The sequence below is a fragment of the Platichthys flesus genome, chromosome 23 (assembly GCF_949316205.1).
Source record: "Platichthys flesus chromosome 23, fPlaFle2.1, whole genome shotgun sequence".
NCBI classification, from domain to species: Eukaryota; Metazoa; Chordata; class Actinopteri; order Pleuronectiformes; family Pleuronectidae; genus Platichthys; species Platichthys flesus.
This window is the reverse complement of record NC_084967.1, coordinates 6,058,737-6,084,243: the sequence shown is the minus strand read 5'-3', so window position 1 is coordinate 6,084,243 and position 25,507 is coordinate 6,058,737. Positions and strand designations below refer to the sequence as shown.

Below are 25,507 nucleotides of genomic sequence, written 5' to 3'. Positions count from 1 at the left end.
GTAGAATACTGAAAACTTTTTTAAGGTTGTGTTTGTTTAATTCTACCTTATTTAAACGGGTTGTACATTCTTCTTGACCCCAGGTCCTCTTGAGCAGTTAAAGTGTTTATCTCCCCTTACATATAGATTTAATTTCCGTCATATATACCAGTTTTAAATATACTGAGCTGATTTATTTGTGTTATTGTTTCCGAATGGCCGTAAACAACTCCGTAATTGGATGTCGCAGAGCCTCTGACGAAGGCGGAAGTGACGGGGGGGGATTACTCTCTCGCTCCGTCGCTTCGTTTCTTTCCTCCCACCACCACCACGCTGGGAGAGAGACAAAAAATCTCCCACAATGCATTGTTCAACATGGCCGCCTCCTGGTGTCGGCGTGTGTGTAAACAGTTGTAGCATCGGCTCGTGGAAGAAACACGTGTAGTTTTCATGAAACGCTTCGATCGCACGTCAGTCTACGGAACATAACTTTGTACTTTGATCAGGCAACGACGCAAAGATGAAGATGAAGATCAAGTCCAAGTCTTCGTATCACAAGTCAGAGAACACGTTCAGGGTGAGGGTCCACACACACACACACACACACACACACCCTGCAGCGTGATGCTCATACAGCTGCAGACACTCTGATTTGTTTACCTGGTTTAAAAGATTATTTAAAGGAGATCTGGTTTAGTTAATGGTTTTCACTAAGATCCGGTTGTTAGATAAGTTGGTGAAAGTTCAGGAGTCCTACATGTGTCATTAGGGAACTCCTCCAAGTTGGAGTTCTTCATAGGTTTCAGGTATTTAACCTCTGATGGTCTTTCTCTATGTTGAGACTCATCATGTCAAACACAGGTCGTTGGAGTCTCCTGAGTCCCAATGTTTTGTCAACTGAACTAAGTTCAAGAGCCACCCGTCTGCTGGGAGAAGCACCAGAGTTGTGTTGTGGCTATTGAGCCTGAGACCACCTCCACCTTTGAGTGATGTTTATTCACGTTGACAAAGATGGTTTCATTCAAATCATCTGTCTTCTCTGGACAAAATCAACTTTACAAACAACATTACGGTCATTAAAGGAATGTACATTTTCCGATGTGTACATGTGAGATACCATGACCCGTATGACGGTGACCAGTCATGTGAAATAATAATATTTCATCTAAAATCCCTTGTCATGTCATATTATACCACTTTGTAAAATGAATTGAGAATACATAAATTGTATTTAGGGTGTGGTAGAACTTTTTTGGTCCAAATATAAATCTTCTGACTTTGTCACTTTCAGTTTCTCACCTTTGCTGAACGACTTGCCAACGTCAACATCAATGTCGTCCATCGCATCGACAGAACTGGAGCTTATGCTGAGGTTTGTACAGTCGGTGCTCGTGACACCTTAACCAACACTCCCCTCTATTCAGTGAATCATAACCATGTTCATCTTTTTTATGGTTCATTTTCTCTCGACGCAGGAAGTAGAAACATACTTTTCGGAGGGACTGACAAAATGGAGAGACCTCGACTTGACCGAGCACTTCAGTACGTATACACTGGAAAGAAGTGTCACATCATTTGCTGTAGTCATCTCAACCGATCCTTTGCTAAATCTGAGAATTCCACTGATGTGACTCTGATCCATCTGCTCCACAGCTACATTCTCCAAAGAGGTGTCCAACAACAGCCAGTCGTTCAACATGCTGGTTTTCCACCAGAAGACGATCGTGGAGAGTCTGAAAACACACCTGGCTGTGAAGAACAGCCTGGCCTACCAGCCCCTGCTGGAGTAAGTGTTCAGCCGGAAGAAAGAGATATATTTCAAAACTCAAACATTACCCGGCTGTAACTCAACTTCTGTCTCTGCTTCTCCCTCTAGCCTGGTGGTTCAGCTGGCCAGAGACCTGCAGACTGACTTCTATCCTCACTTCCCCGACTTCTTCGTTCTCATCACGTCCCTGCTGGAGACCAAGGACACGGAGGTCCTGGAGTGGGCTTTCACCTGCCTCTCCTACCTCTACAAGTACCTGTGGAGGGTCATGGTGAAGGACATGACCAACATCTACAGGTGAGGAGTCCGCTGGAGTCTGACTGTTCTGATTCACTGGGGAACATGTTTGCCGCCAGTTAAATATCAGAACTTGCTGTGAAAAGGGAAAGATGCTAACTCCTCTTTCCATCTCACAGTCTGTACAGCACACTGCTGTCACACAAGAAGGAACATATCCGCAAGTTTGCCGCAGAGAGCTTCGCTTTTTTGATGAGAAAAGTGAGTGACTTCAAACATGAAATTCAATTGTCCTTTTTACTGTCTGAAACATATTGTCCTGTAGGTGTTTTTGTAGTGATTCCATCTGTGTTCCTGTATCCAGTTGTCATCAGTAATAAATTCGTAAATCGTTTTTTCCTCCCGCAGGTTCCAGATCTGGACGCCCTGCTCACCCATGTGTTCTCAGACCTGCAGGAGCACCCTGACAAGGCCGAGGGAGCAGGTCAGCTGCTGTTTGAGATGTGCAAAGGAGTCAGACACATGTTCCACTCTGCCGCTGCTAATGTGAGTTTGATTTTTTTACCGCTGTGAACAAAATTTTTGGTGATGTGCAAGAAACCTGCTGCGTGTTGGTTTTCATTTAATGTTGTCTTTGCCTGGTTGGTCCCAGCCTAAGGAATCAAATGTTGGTGAAGTCATAAAAGAGGTGATAATGTCATAGAAGAGAAGATTGAGGTTTTAATTTCTGGTTCTCTGCAACATTCCCCTCCAGGCTTTCCCTGTGGCCCTGCGGAAGCTCGGCCCCACAACAAGCCCAGGAGTCTCTCTGCCCTGGGACACCATCAGGGACGCTCTGGATTACATGGCCCAGGTTGCAGCCGAGCACGTCGAAAGAGAACACTTCCTGGTTTTATGGGAGTCCTTACAGGTAAACATCAGAGACAAATACCACTGATGGTTATGCAGGTCATTCCATCCCTTCACTTCTGTTTCCTGTGTGAAGTTACTCCTCTTGTATCTGATTAGCGCTGTGTGCACACCCAGGTCAGTGTGGTGGAAGTCCTTGGTTTTGTGGAGGCGGGGGGAGAAGAGGCAGACCAGGCGTCCGATCAGCTGGAGAGGCTGCTGTTCATTCTCCACACCCTGGTGTCCCACAGAGACGGAGCCAAGGTCACCAAGCCAGAAGCCGTGTGCCAGGTAAGAGGAGGAGATTGTTTGTGCACCTTTTATCTAAATGTTCCATCGTGGAGCTTGTCCCCTTCGACTGTTTTCACCATCTCATTCCCCCGCGCCTGCAGACGGTGCTGCGGTTGATTCAGAGCTCGGCCCTGTCGGTTCCCTGTTCCCGCCTCCTCCTCCAGATCATCTCGTCCCTGCTCCTCGGGGAGAACATCAGTCTGCCCAAGTCTCTCATCCAGGAGACCATTCAAAAGGTTAGAATAAAGTTCTTGCCTTCATTTGAATACAGTGGTTCTGTCATGACCCACCAGTATAATCAGGTTCGTTCACACAACGCAACCTTGACTGAGTGTTTTCTCACTTTAAGTCTTTTTTCCTCTTTACCAACTTGTGTACACTCAGTAATGTTAATTCATAAACACACTCAGTAATGTTAATTCAAAAGCAGATCTTATCACTGGTACAGAAAATGTAAAGTTAAAACAATTCGCGGTTTGAATATATAATTTATTTAGTTATATATTCTCTGCAACCATCTGGTGACCAACAGAAATTATTTTATCTTGATAAATGTTAATGTGTGTGCACATGTTTTTCTGACTTTTTACTTTTCTTTCAAAGGTGTTTGGCAGCACACTGGGAGAAGACCTGATCCTGGAGTTCAGCAAGGAGATGTTCACCATGAAACAGTTTGAGCAGGTGAGTCGTCATAAGAGAGATATACTCCATGTTCAGTTTGTGGGTCTGCCTGTGTCTCTCTGGTGTAACATCTTCCTCCTCCTCCTCCTCCTCCTTCAGCTCTTCCTCCCTTGCCTGCTGCGCTTCACTGCTGGGTTGTTCAGTAGTGGCGACGCTCTGTCTCGCCACTGTGGCCTGGAGGTGCTGGTCAGCCTGATCCTGGCTAAAGCCCCGCCCCCGACAGACGGCTCCATGGCCTTTGAAACGTACCCACTGCTCTTCACCGGACAGAGCACAAGGTGAGACGCTTCAAATTTTTTACGTTGCTGTTAAAATCAAGCTGAAGGCCTGAAAAGCCTCTCACTGGCATGCATTTGTCATTGTGCGGTTTTCCAAGAAATCAATGTGTATCTCTCCTCCAGCAGTAAGGAGGAGGGTCAGGAGAGCAGTACAGCCCCGGAGCAGCCGACTGTGCCGGAGCTGGTGCTGTCCCTCATTAATATCCCTGAGGAGCAGAACCAGACCATCGCGGACCTGTCTCTGCCTTGGTCCGCCCTGATGCTGCTGCCACACATCAGGTAACACACACGTGGATGTACTGTCACATTCCTCAGGTCTCCTGGTCCTAGAGTTTCTTATTCTCAGAGATACATTTCAGACAGGTGGATTCAGGGAAATATTTGGGATCACGAAAATTAACTAGAATATTGGTATTATGTTTTAATCGTGTTTTGAGAGGATATCACAATTGAATAAGATGATCATTTAGAGGGTTTTTCTCCACATTGACTGTAAACTAAAGAATATTTGCTCTTATATGAATAAAAAAAATTTATTTTGTAAAAGTCAGAGAAATAAATAATCAAGTGTCAGGATTAAACAGTGAACTTTGATCCCTAACTTCCTTTCTCTCGCTCACTTGTCTATGGATGTTGAAAGATTTGTCTGATGTCTTTTATATTTAATTTTTCCTGATCCATGTTTTTCAGACCACTGTCTCCAGCTACCGTTGTTCCTGCTGTGAGCGCTCTCTTAAACCACCTCCTGTGTCAGATAGACACAGAGAAAATGGGAAAAGGTTTGTTATATTGTGTTTTATTCATTAAATCCCCACAAACTTTTTTGTTTGTTGATTTTGTGGGTCATTAAACTGACTGGATCCCGTCTCCCTGCTCCTCCTCCCTCCAGCCGGTCTTTTCGTAGCCAGACAGGCCCTGAGCTGCCTCCTCAGTCTGGACGGCTCTGCCCAGCTCCTCTCTCTGGTTACTGTGGACAAGGTCACCTCAATCTTCAGGTCCGCAATGCACCATCATCACAATAAACAATGAAACCCATTGTGTACTCCTGTTCCACGTTCAGTTACATTTATCATTGTTATACAGGAGGTTTCCCTCTGACCTGTCCGCCCTGCTGCTCGGAGACCTCTACTATACCCGCCTGTCACTCAGCGGCGTGTCAGAGCATCTATCCCACAATGCACTGCTGGAGGTCTTCCATATTCTGCACGCCAACCTCTCCTCCAACATCTCTAAGGTTAGTCTCAAGTCACACTATTGGCAAAGAGAAACAGCTTTTTCAACTCTTATTCTGAAGATTAATTGTTTGCGTTAACTCAAATTATAGAGAAATATAAATAAAGTATGAAAGTAAGTAGGTAATTAAAATGATGATCTTCATGTACTTCCTTCAGTTTTTTCAGATAATTGTTTTCTCTTTCAGATCCGTCTTCTGACTCTGAGGATCCTCTCTCAGTTTGAGGCGGAGCTCCCTCCACCACCTGAGGTACAGCTGCCTGTTCACATTCTCACCAATTACATCAAACACAGTAGTTCCATGAATATTAAGCAATGAGCTCATGTGCTTGTCCAGGGTGAGGAGACCGTGGACGTGCAGCCGGTGTTTGCAGTTTGCCTGCAGGCAGAACTGGTGCCGGCGTCAGTGCAGGACTACAGAGACAAGCTGCTTCACCTCCGGAAGCTGAGACACGACCTGGTGCAGCGCAGCCTGCCACAGGGGCCGCCAGGATCCTTCCAGCAGGTACAGGGACACTGCTACTCCTGGCTCGATTTTTGAATTTTTGAATATCAACATAGTCTCAGAATAAATGTTCTGTTCTTGCCCGATTCATTAATCAACTGATTGTTGCTGCTGAATGCATAAAAGTAATGAAATAAACTTTATAATCCTGCAACATTCTTTTTTTTTTTCAGGTGCCTCTGCGTTATCTCATCGCAATGCTGTTCGTCAACTTCAGGCCCCTGTGGGAAGCGGTCATTGAACTTCTTGTGTGAGTAATCATGACAGAATACATTTTGAGTCGTTTTGATTAACGTTCTTCTGTTGTCGTCAGTTGTGAACTGAAGCATGCCACGCAAAGTCAACATTGATTATTTCTAACATGAGTGGTTTCATTGGAAAGTTTAATCAACAAAGCTTTGTCTCAATAAATATTCCAAATTTTCAAGATGTTGTATTTTCTTTCCTTTCCACAGGACCCATGCCAGAGGGATGGACAACAAGGAGTTCTGGGTGGTCTATCATGAACATCTGGAGATGGTGGCAGGGATGGCCGGTGAGGCTCCCTGCTGGGCTGCAAAATATTGTCATGAGTTGATCTTAGATGCTAACTTTCACAGATTGGTGCTCGCTGTTTGGTATTTTTGTAAAAAAGATGCATTGACCAAACTGAGAAAAATAAAAATCTCCTCTTGTTATAGAAAAGGAACTGCGCGATGAAGATGATGATGATGATGATGAGGATGACATCAGTGATGAAGAGGAAGAGTCCAGTTCTCAGAGTGAGCCGGGCTGCGACGTGATTGAAAGTGGGGACGTAGGGGTGCTGTTCCTTGAGCAGCTGAAGTTTACCAGTAACTCCAACGACCGGACGGACTTCCCAAACTTCCGCAGCCTGCTGTGGCGCGCCATGACCCAGTTTCCTGAGAGAGTGCAGTCTCGCAGCCGAGAGCTGAGTCCTCTGCTGCTCAGGTTCATCAGGTCGGTGAAAACGGCGTCGATTTAGGAAGAATTTCCCCTAGTCGATCATTTTCAAAGACAGAATATAGATCAGTGGCATAGGAGTCCAGGTACGAGGTCCTGATGTTTTTCATTTTGCTTGCCAGGAATGAGTTTTATCCCGCCGACCTGATGGTAGCCCCCACTCAGGACGTGAGGAAAAGGAATGATGCTGCCCAAGAGGATGCTGAGATGGCGGTGGATGAAGAGGAGGACGAAGACGAGGGTGTGGAGGGAAAAGGCCCAAAGCAGAAGAAGGGACGTCCACGGAGAGCTGCTTCCAAGTAAGACACCAACCACCCGCTTTGTACGAACTGCTCGGCGCCACATGGCAGAAAGACAACTTAGCAGCTAACATAAGCTGGTTAGAATAATGGAGCATTTAACAGACTAGTGTTTCCCTCCGGTGGTGGAGGAGACCAAAAATGAGAGCAAAAAGGAGAATGCATATAAGATTGACATTCATCAGGTGGAGAGAAAAATGACGATTCATGACTGCTAATGTTGCTCAATGTTTAAACAGGTCACTACTAATTACAGCCTCCAAAATATTTATATATTATACTTACTGTACTGTATGCATGAATAAATGGGCTACAAAGCATCTTAAAAACAGAACCTGATAAACAAGTTATCTTACTCCCTCAGAATAGCCTGATGATGTCTCCTGGTAAACACTCACAAAGGAGCCGGACCAGGAAGCCTGAATGGTACACTTTGCTAATTGTGTAATTTTTTTAAACCATGTTTCAATTTTCTCCCACAGACAGCTGATTGTCCATTTGAGAGTTTTTGCCAAATTCACCAACCCTCGCTCTCTCTACCTGGAGGCCAGTCTCAGTGAACTCTATAACCAGGTAATCCAAACACTGCCCATCGGTTTACATACACACACACATACATTTATTTTTATATCAAGGCATTTGGCCCATCTGCTTTTGGATAACTAGAAATGACAAAATAAAAAAATCATATTCTACATCTTCCTCCTGTGTTACATAAACAAAACATGTGGGAATAAAGAAGACACACAGAGAAAAGAAATAAAAACCTTTACTGGAACATTAATGTGTCTCCCATTAAATGTTGTGAAGGTTTTTTTAATTAACAGGACATGTGAACATATCCAGGGCAGCAATTCAAACAGTTAGAATGAACAGAATGTAAGGTTGAGTGTGATGCATTTCTCTCTGTCTGTTTTCAGTTGCTCTGCCATCAGGACCAGCAGATTCAGGGAGTGGCCCTGGAATGTGTTCTCACATACAAAGACCCGAACATTGTACCATACAAGTAAGAAAAGTACCTAAAGCACCCTAAAAGACGGGGAGGAAAACTCATGTACAGTAATCGGAGTTCTGTTCCTGAAACCCAGCGTATCCCTTCTTCCTCAATGGGATCATTGTGAGCTTCTTTGATAAGTCCTGACTCTCGTCATTAAACGTCTATGGTTACACACAGAGGAATGTGAACTTCCTCTTCATTCCTGACTCTCCCTGTCATTATGGCCTCGACTATCTGTTATCAAGCTATCCACTTACTGCACATCCAGCCGACCTGCAGACAGATGTGTGGTTCCGGGAAAACAGTATGAGGTTTCACTTCATTTTTGTTGCACGCCCATAACACAAGAGATCTCTGGTGTTTCGCCCAGGTGCTGCATTGTGTAGCTGTTTGTCTATCGTCCGTTACGTTTTTACCGTACTCGCAGACGTCATAGTTTCAACTGCAGTTGTGAGATTAGCTGTAAGTGGCCACGAAAGCAGTTCTCTCTCCCATCAAGAAGGTCTCTGTCAGGCTCCCTGTGTGCCTGTCACTCCCAATCTGTTGCTTATGAAAGCGACCTTCCTGCACTAACACCTCAACCATCGCCATATGTTGAATGGAATTCTGACCTTTGTTTATTTGTGTATTTTTGTGTGTGTGTGTGTGTTCAGAGAGAATCTTGAGAGGCTTCTGCAGGACAAACACTTCAAGGAGGAGATTGTCCATTTCAACATTTCTGAGGAGACCGGAGTGGTTGAGGCTTCACACCGAGTCAAACTGATCCCTCTGCTCATGAGGTACTGTACATGTGTGTGTGTGCGATGCAATGATGACGTTTTATACCACTCTCACATCTATCCGACCCAGTATCTTTTATTATATTATATTTAATACCATATTTTCACTTTTTGTGTTTTTATTGCATGGCAAGCCTTTTCTTAAATTTGACTTCAAGGGGTATTAAAAAGGCCCAAAATCTCAGATTTAAGTTGTTTATGCAACTTGTATTCAGCATGTAAATAACCGACATGAGAGCGGAACATATCCCCTCAACTATTTAACCCAAACAAGAAACTGGATAATAGTGTTCATTTTGTCAGTAGTTTTTTTTTTTTTACTTAGGTGACTTATTAACCAAGGAACACACAAATACACTTCACTGTTAAATTTATTTTATTTTCATCCGCTTGAAAGCCTGAAGAGGGGGGTGCTCTTACGCTCACACTGTCTCCAGCCGATCTGTCTCCCATTCTTTCAGTGTTGTTTCATTCATTCAGTCATTGACATGGAGTCAGTCTTTTCCTGCTGCTCTCAACATTGGTCACACTCTTTAATAAGCAATTATTCTCCCTGTAGGACAGTAGACGTATCTTAATGTTAACATTCTCTCACTTACATGCCTTGTTTTTGCTGGTCATGATACAGGATCCTCTATGGGCGTCTGCGCAGCAAAGCGGGCAGCAAGTTCCAGGGGAAATCCTCCACCGCCTCCCGCTCCTCCATCATCCTGCGCTTCCTGGCCGGCTGCCAGGCCGAGGAGCTGGGAATCTTCGTCGACCTGCTGCTGGAGCCCGTCTGCCATTACAGCCAAGGTTAGAAAATAAATCATTTCCTGTGACAAAAACCACAAAACAGGACATACAAAAACATGTTATTATAAGAAGTGACAGGAAAGAAATCAGCATGTGTAAAGAACAGACGATTTTCTACAGGAGTTATACCTGGAAATCAAATCTCTCTATTTCTTGAGACTCAGTCATGAAAAATCTGTGTTAGAACAGTAGAGGTTCCCTTAATGATTTATCCCCTTGTGACCTCAGGTTCCTGCTTGGAAGCGGTGGAGAGGGCCATTGCTCAGACAGACATGAGCGCCATCCTGCCGCTGGGCCGTCAGCACAGCCTGCTGAACATCATCAACGTGGTGATCCAGAAGCTGGGCCACCTCATCAACATCTACCTGCCCAAGGTGCTGCAGATCCTGCTGTGCGTCACCGCCTCCGTGTCCGACGTCCTGGACAAAAGGGAGCAGGTAACCAGGAAGGAGATTTAATAGAGTTGTTTGTTTGTTTGCTAAATATGTCTCTAATTCTGCCAAAGTGCCTTTGATCGCCACCTAGTGTCTGGCAGCATTATAGTTTACAGATTGGACATTGATCATAGAATTAGCAAGACGATTTAAGAGCTTCCCAAAAAAGCTAAATTTAATTGGTTGAAGCCGTTTTGATGCAGCTGCAGTATTACTTTGTTATTTAAAGTTGTCTTATCTTCAAATGTATCCTCAAATATACAAGTATGATTTACTTTTATGTTGAAAAGTCAGAAGTGTGTGAGGGTAAACAGCAGTTTGTTCATAACTGTAGTTTATACCTGGTCGGGTTTTCTCTTGTCTTGTTCTTCTAGCTTTAGTTTCTATCTTATGTTTGACTCTTGAGTTACTGTGTCAGAAGAAAGGTTTTCTAACCTCAGTGAATTTAAAAAACCTCTGGCTGAATTCTGCCTCCTGTTGTTTGCAGCTGAGAGCAGGTTGCATCAGTCCTCTGAAGAACCTGAGGCGCCTCGGCGTCCTGAGGGTCCTGGACTTTTTTGACGTCTTTGACTCCTACAGCTACAGCCCAGAAGAGCTGGATGCTGTCTTCACGGCTGTGGTCTGGCCTCAGGTACATGTTGCATAACTACTTAGTGTGTTTTTGTGTTCTTTGCCTCATGAACTTTATATCTCACGAAAACAGCAAGATATATATCTTTACAAATAATTCAAAGGTCACAGGGACCTTATATGAATCTGGAAAAATTGTACGTAGATTGAAACTGCACTGATTGGCCAAGGCAAACAACCCCAGGGCGGTAATTCTAGTTTTCCTTAGGATTTGCATGTGTTTGTATTCTTTGTCCACAGAGTTGTGGCTCATCTAGATGTTTGAATGTGTTGCTTTGTGCAGGTGTGTCGTCTGCCCACAGAGAGCATCCACGCTCCGACCCCTCTGCTGAAACTCATCCACGTGTGGTGCAAAAATGCCAGGTCAGGGTCCAACCCTTCTCTTTCTGTCCCATCACGTCTCTCATCCATCTGTCCCTCCACTCATCCTCCGTCCGTGTTAACCAGCAGTTTCCTCTCTGTCTCAGGTACTTCCCCCTTCTGGCCAAGCACAGACCAGAGCATCCGGAGTGTGACGTCCTCATGAACGTCTTTGCCCTCCTCTCAGCCAAGAACGCCTCCCAACCGATCATCAACATCGTCTTGGACATAGTTGAGTCTCTAGCAACAACAAAGGACTTTGTTGCCTCAGAGATGGAGACGGAGACTGAGATGGAGAAGGTGCTCAGCGTGAACAACAGTGTGTTCTCGCAGCCTGCAGAGGGCGCTCTCGTCACTGCGGGTTAGCAGATGGTGCCTTTTTAATAAAAAGATAGAAATAGGTTTGCTCTTGCTGTCCAAATATAAACAAGTGTGTTGTTGTATCTTCTCCAGATTCATTAACTCAGGGCTCCAGACTGCTGCTGCCTCACATCTCCACCCTGCTGCGGTACCTCACCTCCGTCGTACGCAACAGCGACCGGCTCAAGAAGAAGAAGTTCAGAGTGCAGGTGGCCAAGGAGCTCAACATCCTCTCCAAGTGAGTGCACGCCCAACTCAGATTCCTCTATTTGGATGTAAGCAGATACAGTAGAGCTCATTCCCTCGATGTGTCACTTTCTCTCCCCCAGGGTCAGTCGGTTTGTGAGCGAGAAGGAGCAGAGCTCAGTGCTCATCAGCCTGCTGCTGATGTACCTGCAGAAAGGACACAACCCTCAAGTAAGACCTATAATTCATCATATCTCTGTTCAATTAGAGACCTCACGTGACTGATGTTATATAAAAGCAATATTTATATGTAATTTTACGTGTTTAAAAACACAAATGTGAGGGTCAGGGCCACGGTCAGGGCTTTCGGTCTATTTCAAATGAAAGAGGAAGTATTTGCAGATATTGAGAAAAGCATGTGTCCCATTGAGACTCAAATCAGGGAAAAATTGTTACTCCAGCCAATCTGAGGTGCTTATCATGGATGTATCTTCACCTCACTTTGTGTTTGTTTCAGGAGACAGAAATCGACGTCCTGGCCACGGTACAGAACCTGCTGAGACAGTGTGTGCAGCCCGCTGTCTTCCTGAGCCCGCTCAGCAAACTCTTCTCTGTCATTCACAACAAGCTGCCCCGGCAAGCCCTCACCAGCGTCTTCCAGGTACGCCCGAAACACAAACAGCATACAGTGATAACAGCAACACAGTCAATTAATAGATTGTACGCCATTAGATACTCAGTTTCTTACAAGAGTTTTTCACCCTCTAAAATCCTGTGAACGGCATTCATCCCTGCTAAAAGCCCATTATTCACCACTCCTCTCTTTTCTCGTCCAGTCTAAATTTTTCCTGACGTGAAATTATGTAAAAAATGGAAAACAAAAACATAAAGAATCTTGAATATGAGTCAGTTGTTGCAGATGCAGGTCTTTACTGTTTATATGAATGATTTTAAGTTATATTTCCACTGAATAAAGTCTTAACACAACATCTAATGAATCTGTTTTTGTGCTGCTCTATTTTCAGACTCTGTCAGATCTGGAACCTTCCCTCAAATATATCACTGATTTAGCAGCAAAGGTGAGTTGATTTATTACCGTTACATCATGTATTATTATTATTATTCACACAGTCATCAGCAGCTTCACAATGTTACAATGCCTAACCGACATAAAACTCCTGTTTCCTGCTCTCCGCCTGCAGCTCAATGCGTTTGACAGTCGACACTTGGACGAGATCCACTTTGACTTGCGTCTCACGGCGTTCCAAGACGCCACCGGTCGCGTCAAAGACATGGAGACTCTGGACCTGGACTACATCAACACCATCATTTACAACTGTTTCCACACCTACGAGGTCAGTGCGTGTATGATACAGATTCTCCGTTGCAGTGCAGGTTGTTCCGTATGGAGGAAACTCCCTGAACCGACATTCCCTCAGTAGGGAGTAGGGATATTCCGTATTCCCTTCTCTCTGTGAATCTGATTGTGACTTGTCCGTCCTTCGTTGCAGATCGGTGACATGTCGTTGGCAGACAACGCCACCATGTGTCTGTCCACGATCATCACCCAGCTGGCAGCAGTCGGACCTGGAGAGCAGATCTACAGGGACGTCGTACAACACACCATCCTGGACGCGGTGCACAAGGGGCTCCGCAGCAAGACAGAGGTACACACTCACACACACACACACACACACACCCACACACACACACTTCCTATAAGAGACTGCAACACACCTTCAGTCTGATGTACGTGTGTGAAATCTTGTCTCCTTCTCTCTACCAGAGTGTGCAGCATGACTACACCAACGTGCTCGCCTGCCTGGTGAAGACCTTCCCCTCCAAGAAGGAGTTCAGAGACCTGGTGCAGCTCACGGACTACAACGACCTGGAGTCCGACTTCTTTGAGCACATGAAGCACATCCAGGTGAGAGCAGACCTCTGACTCCTGTCGCTGCCTTTTCAATCCGCTGCTGAGCACCAACACGGACGCGTCTCTCTGTGTTCAGATCCACCGTCGGGGCCGAGCGCTGAGGAAGTTGGCCAAGCAGCTGACCGAGGGCACGGTGGTGATGACCTCTCGCTCCCTGCAGAACTACATCATGCCGTACGCCATGACCGCCCTGCTCGATGAGAAGCTGGCCAAGGTAGTTTATCTACACACAAATCTTTTTAAAGGAAGCAATTTCCATGCTCAAATGTCACAGGGACCTCATATGACTTTGGAAAAACGTGTACTTACACTGAAACTGCACCTGTCAGCGGAGGCATCCAAGCCCAAGACGATTAACTCCAGTTTGTTTGTGTGTCTGATCCTCTTCTCCCGTGCTGCAGCTTGACAACATGACGTCAGCATCGGTGGAGGTGGTGGGCGCAGTGTGTCGCCGACTGACCTGGTCCAAGTACCTGTACTACCTGAAACACTTCGTGCACATCCTGCAGACCTCGCAGGTTGAGCAGAAACTGGCTGTGAAGTAGGGACTTCCTCTTCTTTGTATCTTTTTTCATGCTTATAGTGCTTGTGCTTATAATCGATTTGAAATTCACGATATAGTTAAAAGCGTATTGTAAAGGTACACCTCTCCCTTGTCTCTTCTTTTCTCCCTTTCTCCACCCCTCCCTCCCTAACTACAGTTTGCTGGTCACAGTTCTGGAGGCTTTTCATTTCGACCACCAGACCTTCATCAGAGAAATGGAGGCAGCGAAGGCCAGAGAAGGTCAGTGACCAATCAGATCTTTTCTTTATGTTGTCATGTTGAACGTGTGCAGTCTAAATCAAATGTCAGACCTTGTTTTTTAATCTCTTGACCTTGTGAAAAAACTCACTAAATCAACCAATTCATTTCTGAAAAGCTGTGAGCGTCTCAGCCGAGGCAGAAGACGCGGATGAAGCCGCAGCGGAAGAGTCCGACGCGAGTGATGACGAGAAGGAAATGGAGACGGACAGTAAGACGGCTCCGGGTGACGTTCCCATGGAGGTGGACCACGTTGAAGAAAGCAACGTCGTCTCAAAGGAAGCTGCCCCCGCTAAGGCCAAGGCACCAGCGGCTGCTCCACCCGTGGCAGTGACCAGCGGGCTGCCACAGAGCAGAGACGAGCTGGAGACTCTGATCAGCGCCATCCACAAGACTGTGAACGACAGCGTGCTGCCTCGTCTGCACAGGTGTCTCACCGCCAAGGTACACACCGCGCACACAGCTGACTCGTGGCACGTTCTGAAGACTATACGGCCGTGTCATAATCCAAACGTGTGTCCTGCAGGTGAAGCGGGACGACGAGCACAAGGCGGTGAGGTCCAAGGACGTGAAGGAGGAGGAGGTGTCCAGGATCCCGATAGCCTTCGCCATGGTCAAACTGATGCAGACGCTGCCTCCGCACATCATGGAGGCCAATCTGCCCGGGTACGCCGCTGTGTGTGCGTGCACGTGTGTTATCTGTGGAGGCTTTTAGTCCTCTGATCCAGGATTGCCACATATACACTTGAATCTGTTCTACGTGTGTGACATATTCAGATTAGCGGACAGACGTTTAATAGTTTGGATAAAAATATGACAATTCACTGACAATTTGTATACGTTGTGTGTGTGTGTGTGTGTGTGTGTGTGTGTGTGTGTGTGTGTGTGTGGTATCCAGTATCCTGATCAAGGTGTGTGTGCACCTGAGGAACCGCTTCCAGGAGGTCCGTGACGTGGCAAGATCAACGCTGGTGAAGATTGTGGAGACGCTCGGGTTCAGATACCTGCACTACCTGCTCAAAGAGATGCAGAGCGTCCTGGTGAAGGGTTACCAGGCAAGCGAATCCAATTGATCTGAACACGAACCCTTCTAGAGACCTTGGTTTGGAATCTGGTGGCTCACATCGCGTCTGAACCGTATACCCTCCCTCCCTCCAGGTCCATGTTCTGACGTTCACCGTGCACCGGCTGCTGTCCTCCCTCAGTCCAACCCTAAAGAGCGGCGACCTGGACCCGTGCATGAACATGCTCATCGATGTAAGATCTTCTCTTTCACTCCACATCCCTGTGTAGACTCTCATTTGTCAGATTGTAGGAATGGGTTCGCTGTAGTAAACATGTCTCATTTATCGTGATCGCCTCCTTCACCTCTCCTCTGTTCACCCTCTGTCAGATCTTCAACAACGAGCTGTTCGGGGCCGTGGCCGAGGAGAAGGAGGTGAAGGGGATCGTGTCCAAGCTGATGGAGGCTCGACACAGCAAGAGCATGGACTCGTACGAGTTTCTGGCCAAGTTCTCCAGCAAGGACAGCATCACCAAGCTCGTGCTGCCACTGAAGGAGGTGAGTGGCTTCAGGAAATGGAAATAAGACCTGCAGAAGTGCTCGAGCAGTTGAGAGCTCTCCTGATTCTCTCCTCCTCCTCTCGCTTGTATCGTCCTCCCATCAGATTCTGGAGAATTCCACCAGTCTGAAGGTGTGTAACCGGGTGGGTGCGGTGCTGCGGCGTCTCATCCTGGGTCTGCTCGTCAACGGGGGCATGACCCCTCGGGACATCTTACTGCTGAGCCACGGCCTGATCAGCCAGAGTCTGCCGCTGCTCACCATGAGAGACCGGTACACACACACACACACACACAAGCTCAGATCCAACTGCTGTCAATGACTTCAGATCTTATTTCCAACACTGTGTATCCGGTTTGTAATTCTAGAGCGAAAGCCTCGGCTAAGCCTCCCCCCGACCCCAGACTGCCCCCTCCCAGCTGCCTGCTCCTGCCTCCGACCCCAAAGAGAGGAGGTCAGAAAGCTTCCATCAGCAGTCGAACCAACATGCACATCCTGGTGGACGCCGGCCTCAAGGTACACGTCACTCAAATTAGTCGTCACTAATGTTGAGTGTATGTAGCAGAGTAATATTTCGTCTGCCCATCTCTGAAATGTATTTTTCCTAATGCAGTAAAAGAAGCATAATGTTCCATATGGTTCACATGTCCAGATCATTCACATTACGGGTGACGTCCAGAGCAACTGACTAAGACATTTGCGTTTTCAAATACAGCTGCTCTGGAAATGTTAAGAAAAAGCCCGGACTTCAAGTTTTTTCTGCCGTCCAGTCAAATAAATATTACACATTTAAAAGGAAAATACTTCCGTCTTGTAACAGATTGGTGTTTATGAAAAATTGTGTATGAATCCATCTCTCCCTCAGCTGCTCCACCTGAGTCTGAGGAAATCCATCGTGACGTCGGCCGAGGCCTCGACTCTAGAGATGCTCGACCCCTTCGTGCTGCTGCTGCTCGAATGCATCGACTCCATGCACATCAAGGTACAAGCCTCTGATGTTCAAACAAGTTCCTGTCGTTGATCGAACCCATTCTGATCCATCAAGTAACACTTCCTGCATCTTCTCCTCCCTGTCAGGTGATCACCGAGGCTCTGACGGGCCTCAGCTGGCTGCTGAAGTTCCCTCTGCCGGCGGTGGGGCAGAACGCCGAGCAGCTCACCAAGCAGCTCTTTGTCCTGCTGAAGGATTACTCCAAGGCCGGAGCGGGCCGCGGGGAAAACTACCTCCTGGTCCAGAGCTGCTTCAAGGTAAAACAAAGAAATAAAGAAATATGAATGAATTATTGTTGTTTTGTTGGGTTTTCTCAGATTCCTTTTTCAAACTCCAGAATTATACGATTTTTCCCTAATAACAACAAATCCCTTCTTTCTTCGCGTTTGTCTCTCAGGCTATCACCATACTCGTGAAAAGTGTCAAAAGCAACAACATTTCTGAGACGCAACTGCAAGTGCTGCTGGGATACGCTGAGGAGGACATCTACGATCAGTCGCGCCAGGCCACCGCCTTTGGTCTCCTGAAGGTGATTCTTAACATGCAAGACAAAGCAGATGTTGGAATTAGTAAAATCTGTTTTTAAGACGAATTGATGAAGAAATATAAAACCGCTCTGTGTTTTTTTTCTTGTCTCATTCAGGCGATTCTATCCAGGAAGCTCGTGGTTCCAGAGATGGAGGAGGTGCTGGCGAAGGTGGCCAAGTTATCAGTTAACGGCAGCAACGCTATGATCAGAATCCACTGTCGACAGGTGAGGGCACGCCAAGAGTGACACTTTGAATTTGACATTGACCAATCAGTGAAATAAACCAGTGACATTTGTAAAGAGATGGTGTTGTTCAGCTCTGGCAGTGAGTAAACAGTGTTTGTGTTGTGCAGATCTATCTCAAGTACCTGCTGGACTACCCACTGGGCAGGAAGCTGAGGCATCACATGTCCTTCGTGGTGGCTCAGCTGCAATACGAGCATGATGTGGGCAGGGAGTCGGTGCTGGAGATGCTGGCATACATCTTCCAGACTTTCCCTGAGGTGAGTAAACTTCACCTGGACTGCAGTATGTTGTAAATATTAAGAAACACCCATATTATCCATAGTGTCCATAATCTATTCTCTGACAGGGCCTAATATATTAATTCAACCATGTCTCTACTTTTCTATATACATAAAGTTTACTATTATGAATTCATGTCAATGGCTTTAACATGAAAAACAACATATTTTACTAATGCTGACTTTGACTTTGATGCATATAAGGGCTACTGCAATATGGACAGATGACCTGATTATCTTTTCTCTCCTTTTGCAGAAATTGCTGACCAAGTACAGCGGCCTGTTCTTCGCCCCCCTCGCCCTGGTCATGGTCAACGACGACTCGGCGCGCTGTAAAAAAATGGCGGCCATGGCCATCAAGACTTTGCTAACCAAGCTGGAACTGAACAACAAGGACACCTTGTACACTCTCGTCACCACATGGATGAAAGCAGAAAAGGTACAAAAACGGAAATGTCCAGCAGAATATTTTTTTAAACAAGCAACTTATCTTTATTTTTGTAATATTTTGTGTGTTTTATAGTAGCTGTGGTGTCAGTCCTATTACATTTGAACAATGAAGTTTAAACTGGCGTTCCCCCCCCCCCTCTTAGGCGAGCCTGCGGCGGCTCGGGGCTCAGATTTGCGGCCTGTTTGTGGAGGTGGAGGGGGAGAAGTTTGCCCGTCGTCTGGACGAACTGCTGCTGCTGCTGGAGAAAGAGATCAACCCTGACAACTACGAAGATGTAAGTGTCAACACGGTCACACCCACGCCCTCTCTGGCTTTTTAAATTCAAATCTGAAGAAGGGAAAAGCATCTCTGTGGCCGCGTGTCTTTCAGATCGAAGAGGAGCAGGATGAGAAAGGAGCCGACCGGCTGCTGTTCAGTTATCTCACTCTCCTCACCAAACTCTGCAAACACTGCGGCCTGCTGGAGCTCCGCAAACCTCACGACACACTCCTTCAAATCTGGGGTAACACACACACACACACACACAAACACACACTCCTGTTGTTTCACCTACATTCGCAGCCACGTTGCATACTGAATCAAACCTACTCTTCCCCCTAAAATGTCTGCAGGTCACATCGAAGCCCACCTGCGGTACCCTCACTGCTGGGTGTGGCTGACGGCCTCGCAGCTGTACGGCCAGATGTTCGCATCCCAGCAGGCAGAACAGCTGGTCGCCGTTTGGAGGGGAGAGGGCAATGACGCTGCCTCCATGTCGTCAACCACAGCCTTCATCACCAGCAACCTGGACAAGAAGGTGAGGCCGAGGACCACTCGTTTTCCATTTCTGCATCTTAATCTTAATTAGCTTGACCTAATTCCTCTTTCTTTCCCTCCCTTGCCTCTAGATGAGAGAGTTGGCGTTGTCGTTCAGCCTCCAGCTACAGTCCAAGTTCCTGGACACAGCGTCAGGAGAGCAGGTGCACAAACACAACCTCAACAACCTCTCTGACCTATTTCAGCTTAATCACGCGGAGCAGAATTAACTGAGACACATTCTGCTCCGCCCACAGGTGGTCAAGAACCTGCTGTTCGTCGGCAAGGTGATCTACCTCATTTCCCCCGAATCTGACATCGCGTCCGCTGAGGTAGAAGTGAAAGAGATGGAGGAGGAGCAGCAGAGGGAGAATGGAGATGGAGTGGAGGGAGAAGGAAAGGAGGAGGAGAACGAAAAGGAAGAAGAGCAGAAAGAAGAGGAGGAGGAGAAAGAAAAGGAGGAGGAGAAAGAAAAGGAAGAGGAGGAGGACGAAGACGACGAAGATGACGACAAGGACGATCGACCTCCTTCTCTGCTGTGGTTGATGAAGAAGCTGTGTCTGATGGCCAAGAGAGAGGCAGCTCACACTCCCAAAGTCCACGTGAAGGTAATCACAATAGCTCCTGTTCTCTTGCTGATAAAGATTAACATCCTGGTATTTAGACACTTTCTCCAGTTTCCATAGGCTGTATATACAAGTGGAGGTAGACTACATATGCAAATGGCTTAAACCTGTAGTCTCTCAAATGACCAGCAGAGGGCCCTTCTTATGGTTGCAAAAATAAGTGAGTCTCTATAGAAGTCTATGAATGACTGCCTGATGTCATTAAACATGTTCATACAGAGTTGTATCATCTTAAACTCTAGTTTCATGTCTTGTAAGTTAGGATCTTACTTACAGTCAAATAGACGTTAGAGCACGTTGTTCCATTGGTGGATACCATGTGATTGACAGCTAGCACCGTCCAATGGTCGCAGTCAGGCTCCACCCCCAGAAATTCTGATATCTTAATTTTAAATATCTATCAAATCTTAAGAGTAACATTTCAATAAATAGCATTCTAACATTCAGTGGCGGAGTTGTAATTTTCTTTTCTTTCTCTCCCTCAGAGAACGAGTGTGTTTAAGTTCCTGGGAGCTATGGCCATGGACCTGGGGGAGGACCGCCTGGGCCCGTACCTGACCACCATCATCAGTCCTCTGTACAGAGAGCTGGACAGCACCTACGCAGAACAAGGTAACGGCTCCCACTCGACTAAATTGAAATATGTTGGAACCCACACACACTCATTGTCTGAACTCTGACCCCGGCCTCTGTCTCTGTCCAGACCCCACGCTGAAGAACCTGGCACAGGAGCTGATCGAGCTGATGAAGAGGAAAGTGGGGCTGGTGAAGTTCTCGCTGGCTTTCTCCGCCGTGCAGAAGGAGTTCACACAGAGGAGAGTGGCCCGGAAACGACACAGAGCCATGCAGGTACGAATCAACAAAGACTGACACGATGAAATTACACACACACACAGATCCCATTCAGACCTGGTATGAACATGGTCCTCCACTCCAGCTTTAACTTGATCCTTGGCAGCCGCCTGACATTTGTCCTCTTCTCTCTTCTCTCAGGCCGTTGCCAACCCAGACGTCGCCGCCAAGAAGAAAATCAAGAAGCACAAGAACAAAATCGAAGCCAAGAAGAGGAAGATCGAGTTTCTACGACCCGGATACAAGGCCAAGAAGAGCCGGAGCCACGCGCTCCGGGACCTGGCCATTTTGCAGTGAGTCCCAGGACTCCTCTTCCTGGAGCAGGCAGGCGTTAGCCGCACATCTCCATCATGATGTCCTGACTTTTACTATTGTCAAAGAGAACAATGCATTGAGACAAGAACGTCCGAGCAGACGTCTCCGTCTGGTGATTTGCTGAAGAACAAGGAGGCGGTAAAAGGCTGTTGTGACTCGACCCATCTTTTTTCTGTTTGACATGCGGCATCCTTGTGTGTGATGAGGCATCCTGTCAGTGCTGTTACTCAACAGGACGTCCATCCCTGATGACAGCAGTTCATATGAATTGCAGATCAGAGCTGGAATGTTCCTGCTGCGAACAGGATCGTGCTCAGATTCACATCCTCCACAGCGAAATGTACGTTTTTGTAATTTAAAAAAAGATTTGACATTTTTACTGATTGTCTGTTGTGGCGTTAGAACTGTTTGATTCTTCAAATATAAAAGAGGTTTAACACAGCACTGGTACAATCACTGATAGCATTTACTGAGAATCATTGTCACTGTACAAGCAGATATAAATATGCCACCATAAAACTTTGAGCATACAATTAGTGTTCATTCAGTAACTAAATTACTAAGATGCCAAAGCCGCACTCAAGGATTTCAATGGGAAAGAAGGCTTTAACCATTTAACTACATCATTTCTTTAAAAAATTGGGAACAACACGGAGGGGGGGGGGAAGAAATCCATATCAGTGCATCTGCCTGACATACAAAACCAGCCCAGGCTGCAGTAACACGTGGCTCGAGGATATGTAGCTGAGAAATATAGTTTCCTATTTTCTTGACAAAGAATGAAGCCAGATTCTTTTTATTGTCATTTTAACCAAATCGGCAGAAGGTTTATAGGCTTTTATGTATTTGCCACAATAAACACAGATATGGAGTTTCTCGATGATACCGTCTCTGATTGACCGGGAGTGAGAAACTAACGTTTGCACTATTCTGCCTCATTGAGGAAAACGCTGCCTCCTTCTGGATCTTCACGGCATTATTTTCACTGATATTAGTGCTGAAGTAAACTGATGCAGTGTCTAGTGCTTTCAGAGACGTTAGGAGTGGACGGGCCTTTCATAAAGCCTCATTTATTGATTCCTATTCATTCACAATAACTTAATTCAACGTCTACACTATAACAAATGGATTCATAAATGTAGTAACGTTTGTCCACAGGTGATATTCAACCATCAATTGACATTTGGCGGAAGTTTCCAAACCATACAAAAATGGGAAAACTGCACTTTAACCATCACTGCAGTTTTAGGATTATCTGAAACATTCACTCGTGGGTTCTCAGTCCAGAGGTTACTGCAGCCCTCGCTTCTTAGTTCAAGGCTCAAGGCATTGGGAGGGCTTGGCCAAGGCTTCAGGTGGGTGAAGGAGGGGGGGGCAGGAGTGCAATCACTGGTCCAAAGGTAAGTGGAACATGGGAAGGAGGGGCGGGTCAGTCACAAGGCGTCATGTAGAAGGGGCAAGGGTCAGGAGTATGTACAAAGAGGGTGGGGGGAGATTTTTACTGCCGGCTCTTCAGGGAATCCACCAACCTACAGGGACAGACGGAGAGTAAACACAATTCAGCCTAGACAAACTTAGGAGAGATAACACGTTGTGCAATATGTGCTACATATCAGATGTACTACATCAGTTCACAGTGAGTAATGTAGTGCAGACAGCTTTTTATAGACCTTCCACAATCCTGTGTTGTAGTCAAAACATGGCTGCTTTGCTCACTGATAAACCGGCATCCCTGATATAGTGTAATAGTAAAGCCTACCATTCCATTGCCTCATCCAGGCCTACGCCCTTTGTGGCTGAGGTCTTGAAGATCTGCCACTTCCTGTCTTTGAGGGCGGGGAGGCCCAGAGAGTTGGCCACCTCGGTGGGTGTCATAGACCCATCCATGTCCTGCTTGTTGGCAAACACCACCAGGATCGCTTTCTTCAGCTCCTCCTCCTGGACAAGAAATGCAAAAGGCGCAAAATTACATTAACAAAAGTATTTACAGATCTTAAAAAAAAGAAATTCAAGTCCTAGATTTGCAGATATCTATGATTAAGTAGTCAATAACTTCATGGGATTGTTAACTCTGAACCCAAGTGCATATCTGGCACATTGATTCTCTGATGAAATAAATTCACATCTAACTTGGTGCAGTGCCTTTTGCTTGTTGTGGGTAGATGGTGCTCTTACCTCTAACATGGCCACCAGCTCAGACTTGGATATGCCCATCCTGTCGCGGTCGTTGCTGTCCACCACGTAGATGACCGCGTCTGTGTTTGAGTAATAACATCGCCAGTAGGGCCTGTGGATTGGAGGGAGGAGAAGAATGTGAGAAAGGAGGAGTGGTCCATCAAATATAGTGGTGAGTGTTCAAATGTGTAAAAATGTGATGTGAAAATAGGTTAAATTAACAAAATTGTGTACCGTTGATTAAATGATTGTGTATAATATCGAAAATCTCAAATGTGCTGTAGGAAAACTTTTGCTGTTTATACCCAGACTCCTTGGTGCTGACAGAGCAAACAGCTGTTTAGAGCTACTGTCTTGCTCCACATTAATTAATTTCCTCTCATTCACACACTCCTGGGAGCTGCAATCTGTTTCTTCCTTCACCTACCTGATACTAGTCTGTCCTCCCAGATCCCACACCTGGAACCTCAGGTTCTTGTATGTGACTGTCTCGACGTTGAAGCCGATTGCTGTGAGGAGAGAAAGTTTCCAAATGCAGTGAGGACACAGAACACAAGCCTGAAGTTAAAATATTTTCCATACACTATATCGACCCATATAAGTATTTTGAAGAGGACGTTATCAAACCCTTACGACATAGAAATGAAGCTTGAGATTTATCTGTTTAACCATATAAATACATAAAAAAATAAAAATAAAAACACAAATAGAACATTTCTTTAAATAAAAGTTTTAAATAGACAAACAGAAACACAGGTACCACTGTAACTGCTCAGGGCTCATAAATAAATATAATTAAGATCCCCCACTGTAATGCATGCAGACTTTTTTTTGTTGTATTTTAAACAAATAATGTGTCGTGGTAAATGTAATTAATAATTTAAAATCTATAGTGTTCCGCCCCATAATTGTATGCAAATGAGACCTGACCAAAAGTGACACCACAACATAAAAATGTTAGTGATGTGACAGCCGAGCCCACTGTGGCTGCCTGAGGCCTGCAATCAAATGAAATGCTGTCAAACCTGCCCACGCACATCTTTTAGGTTTTTGTGATTTTCAGTACTCTTATTCAACATAGGACCTATATTTATACACTTCTATTTCAATGTTTACAGTGTTACGGTTCAATTATGTTTGTTCTTCTCGCAGATTCCCTTATGTGAAGTGGTTGATGTTATCACTGCAGTCTCTGAGCTGTATTTCATTTGTTGAATTAGATCCGGTTCAACTTGTTTTTTGCCTCCAGCTCAAAATTGTATTGTGTTCAAACAGGAATGTTGACCTGACGAGTTATTAGTGTTTGACAAGCCTGGGAGGAGATTTAACATCCACTTGGCTGATCAATGCAATTCATTATTTAATTACTGTACATGCAGAGTTTGTGCAATTAAGAAAATCAAACAATGCACAATACAAGGACAGAAAACAAAAACCAGACTAAGGCAAAGTGCTACTTACTGGGGATAGTGGTCACCACCTCACCAACCTGTAGCCGATACAGGATGGTGGTTTTTCCTGCACCGTCCAGACCAAGGATCAGAATCCTCATCTCCCTGGTGCCGAAAAGGCCTGAGAAGAGATTAGAGAAGAAACCACCTGGAGAGGAAACACACACACACACACACACACACACACAGAAGTTCAATGCAGAGAAAAGTAGATCTTGATTTGTGGATGGATAGAAAATGCACATTAGATAATTTATAAACTAACTTATTAGGAATTACATGTGCATGCTTCATTATTAACTAAACCGTCTGAATGACAAGTACGATCGAAGAGTGAAGGCTACCAGTTCTCAGCGAGTGTCGTTAGCCGAGGTTAGCTTAGCTACAGTAGCCATGTCAGGATGGAACTGACTGAGAACTGTCAAGTTATTCTCTTGACAATAACGTGTTACTTTTTAAAACCAGCTGAGACAAACAGATTATATAGAAATGTGAAGGAAACGGTTCACACCTAAACACCAGGGATGAAAGAAAACATACGGCATTCACTGTAAGTTGCTAATGTTAGCTAGCTAGCTAGCAGGATGCAGTCGAACGGCGAAGTGAAGCCACCTGAAGAAAACCGGTAGCTAATGATTCATACACGTGTGATAAAGAAGAAGAGCGACAACTACACGTTTGTATCAACTACTCATTCAAACACTGACCCATTTCGATGAGGCTGAGCTCCTTAGATCAGAAACGCAGGTGCAGGACAAACACCTTCTTCTTCTTCCGTGTGGTTGACGTGTCGCTGGGCGACGTCACCGACTCTGCCTTTTATTTTTGTTCCGCAACAT

General features: G+C 45.7%; 2 protein-coding genes across 2 annotated transcripts; one reads left to right on the top strand and one right to left on the bottom strand.

Moving 5' to 3' along the window:
- The first annotated feature begins 383 nt into the window (after positions 1-383).
- Positions 384-21,925, top strand: utp20 (UTP20 small subunit processome component). Its single transcript, XM_062382335.1, has 61 exons — positions 384-556; positions 1,271-1,351; positions 1,455-1,521; positions 1,633-1,765; positions 1,856-2,044; positions 2,164-2,245; positions 2,393-2,530; positions 2,739-2,894; positions 3,011-3,163; positions 3,265-3,399; positions 3,767-3,844; positions 3,944-4,122; positions 4,246-4,401; positions 4,813-4,901; positions 5,012-5,117; positions 5,206-5,356; positions 5,543-5,605; positions 5,693-5,860; positions 6,034-6,110; positions 6,316-6,395; positions 6,541-6,820; positions 6,946-7,122; positions 7,605-7,695; positions 8,043-8,128; positions 8,773-8,898; positions 9,527-9,693; positions 9,922-10,130; positions 10,615-10,758; positions 11,041-11,120; positions 11,225-11,478; positions 11,571-11,715; positions 11,807-11,894; positions 12,181-12,324; positions 12,689-12,742; positions 12,866-13,018; positions 13,175-13,330; positions 13,450-13,590; positions 13,673-13,810; positions 13,998-14,137; positions 14,298-14,380; positions 14,517-14,842; positions 14,925-15,064; positions 15,297-15,453; positions 15,557-15,655; positions 15,792-15,959; positions 16,066-16,232; positions 16,328-16,475; positions 16,825-16,941; positions 17,037-17,207; positions 17,348-17,479; positions 17,594-17,704; positions 17,833-17,982; positions 18,260-18,442; positions 18,597-18,728; positions 18,824-18,956; positions 19,066-19,250; positions 19,342-19,413; positions 19,507-19,857; positions 20,361-20,487; positions 20,579-20,724; positions 20,869-21,925. The coding sequence occupies exons 1-61, from the start codon at positions 500-502 to the stop codon at positions 21,022-21,024; spliced, it is 8,565 nt and encodes a 2,854-aa protein (XP_062238319.1). The 5' UTR covers positions 384-499; the 3' UTR covers positions 21,025-21,925.
- arl1 (ADP-ribosylation factor-like 1) lies at positions 21,491-25,491 on the bottom strand. Its single transcript, XM_062382338.1, has 6 exons — positions 25,376-25,491; positions 24,679-24,816; positions 23,645-23,726; positions 23,218-23,329; positions 22,802-22,980; positions 21,491-22,571 (listed from the first exon to the last, which is right to left on the bottom strand). Exons 1-6 carry the CDS (start codon positions 25,377-25,379, stop codon positions 22,541-22,543), a joined length of 546 nt encoding a protein of 181 aa, XP_062238322.1. The 5' UTR covers positions 25,380-25,491; the 3' UTR covers positions 21,491-22,540.
- Between the last annotated feature and the right edge of the window lie 16 nt (positions 25,492-25,507).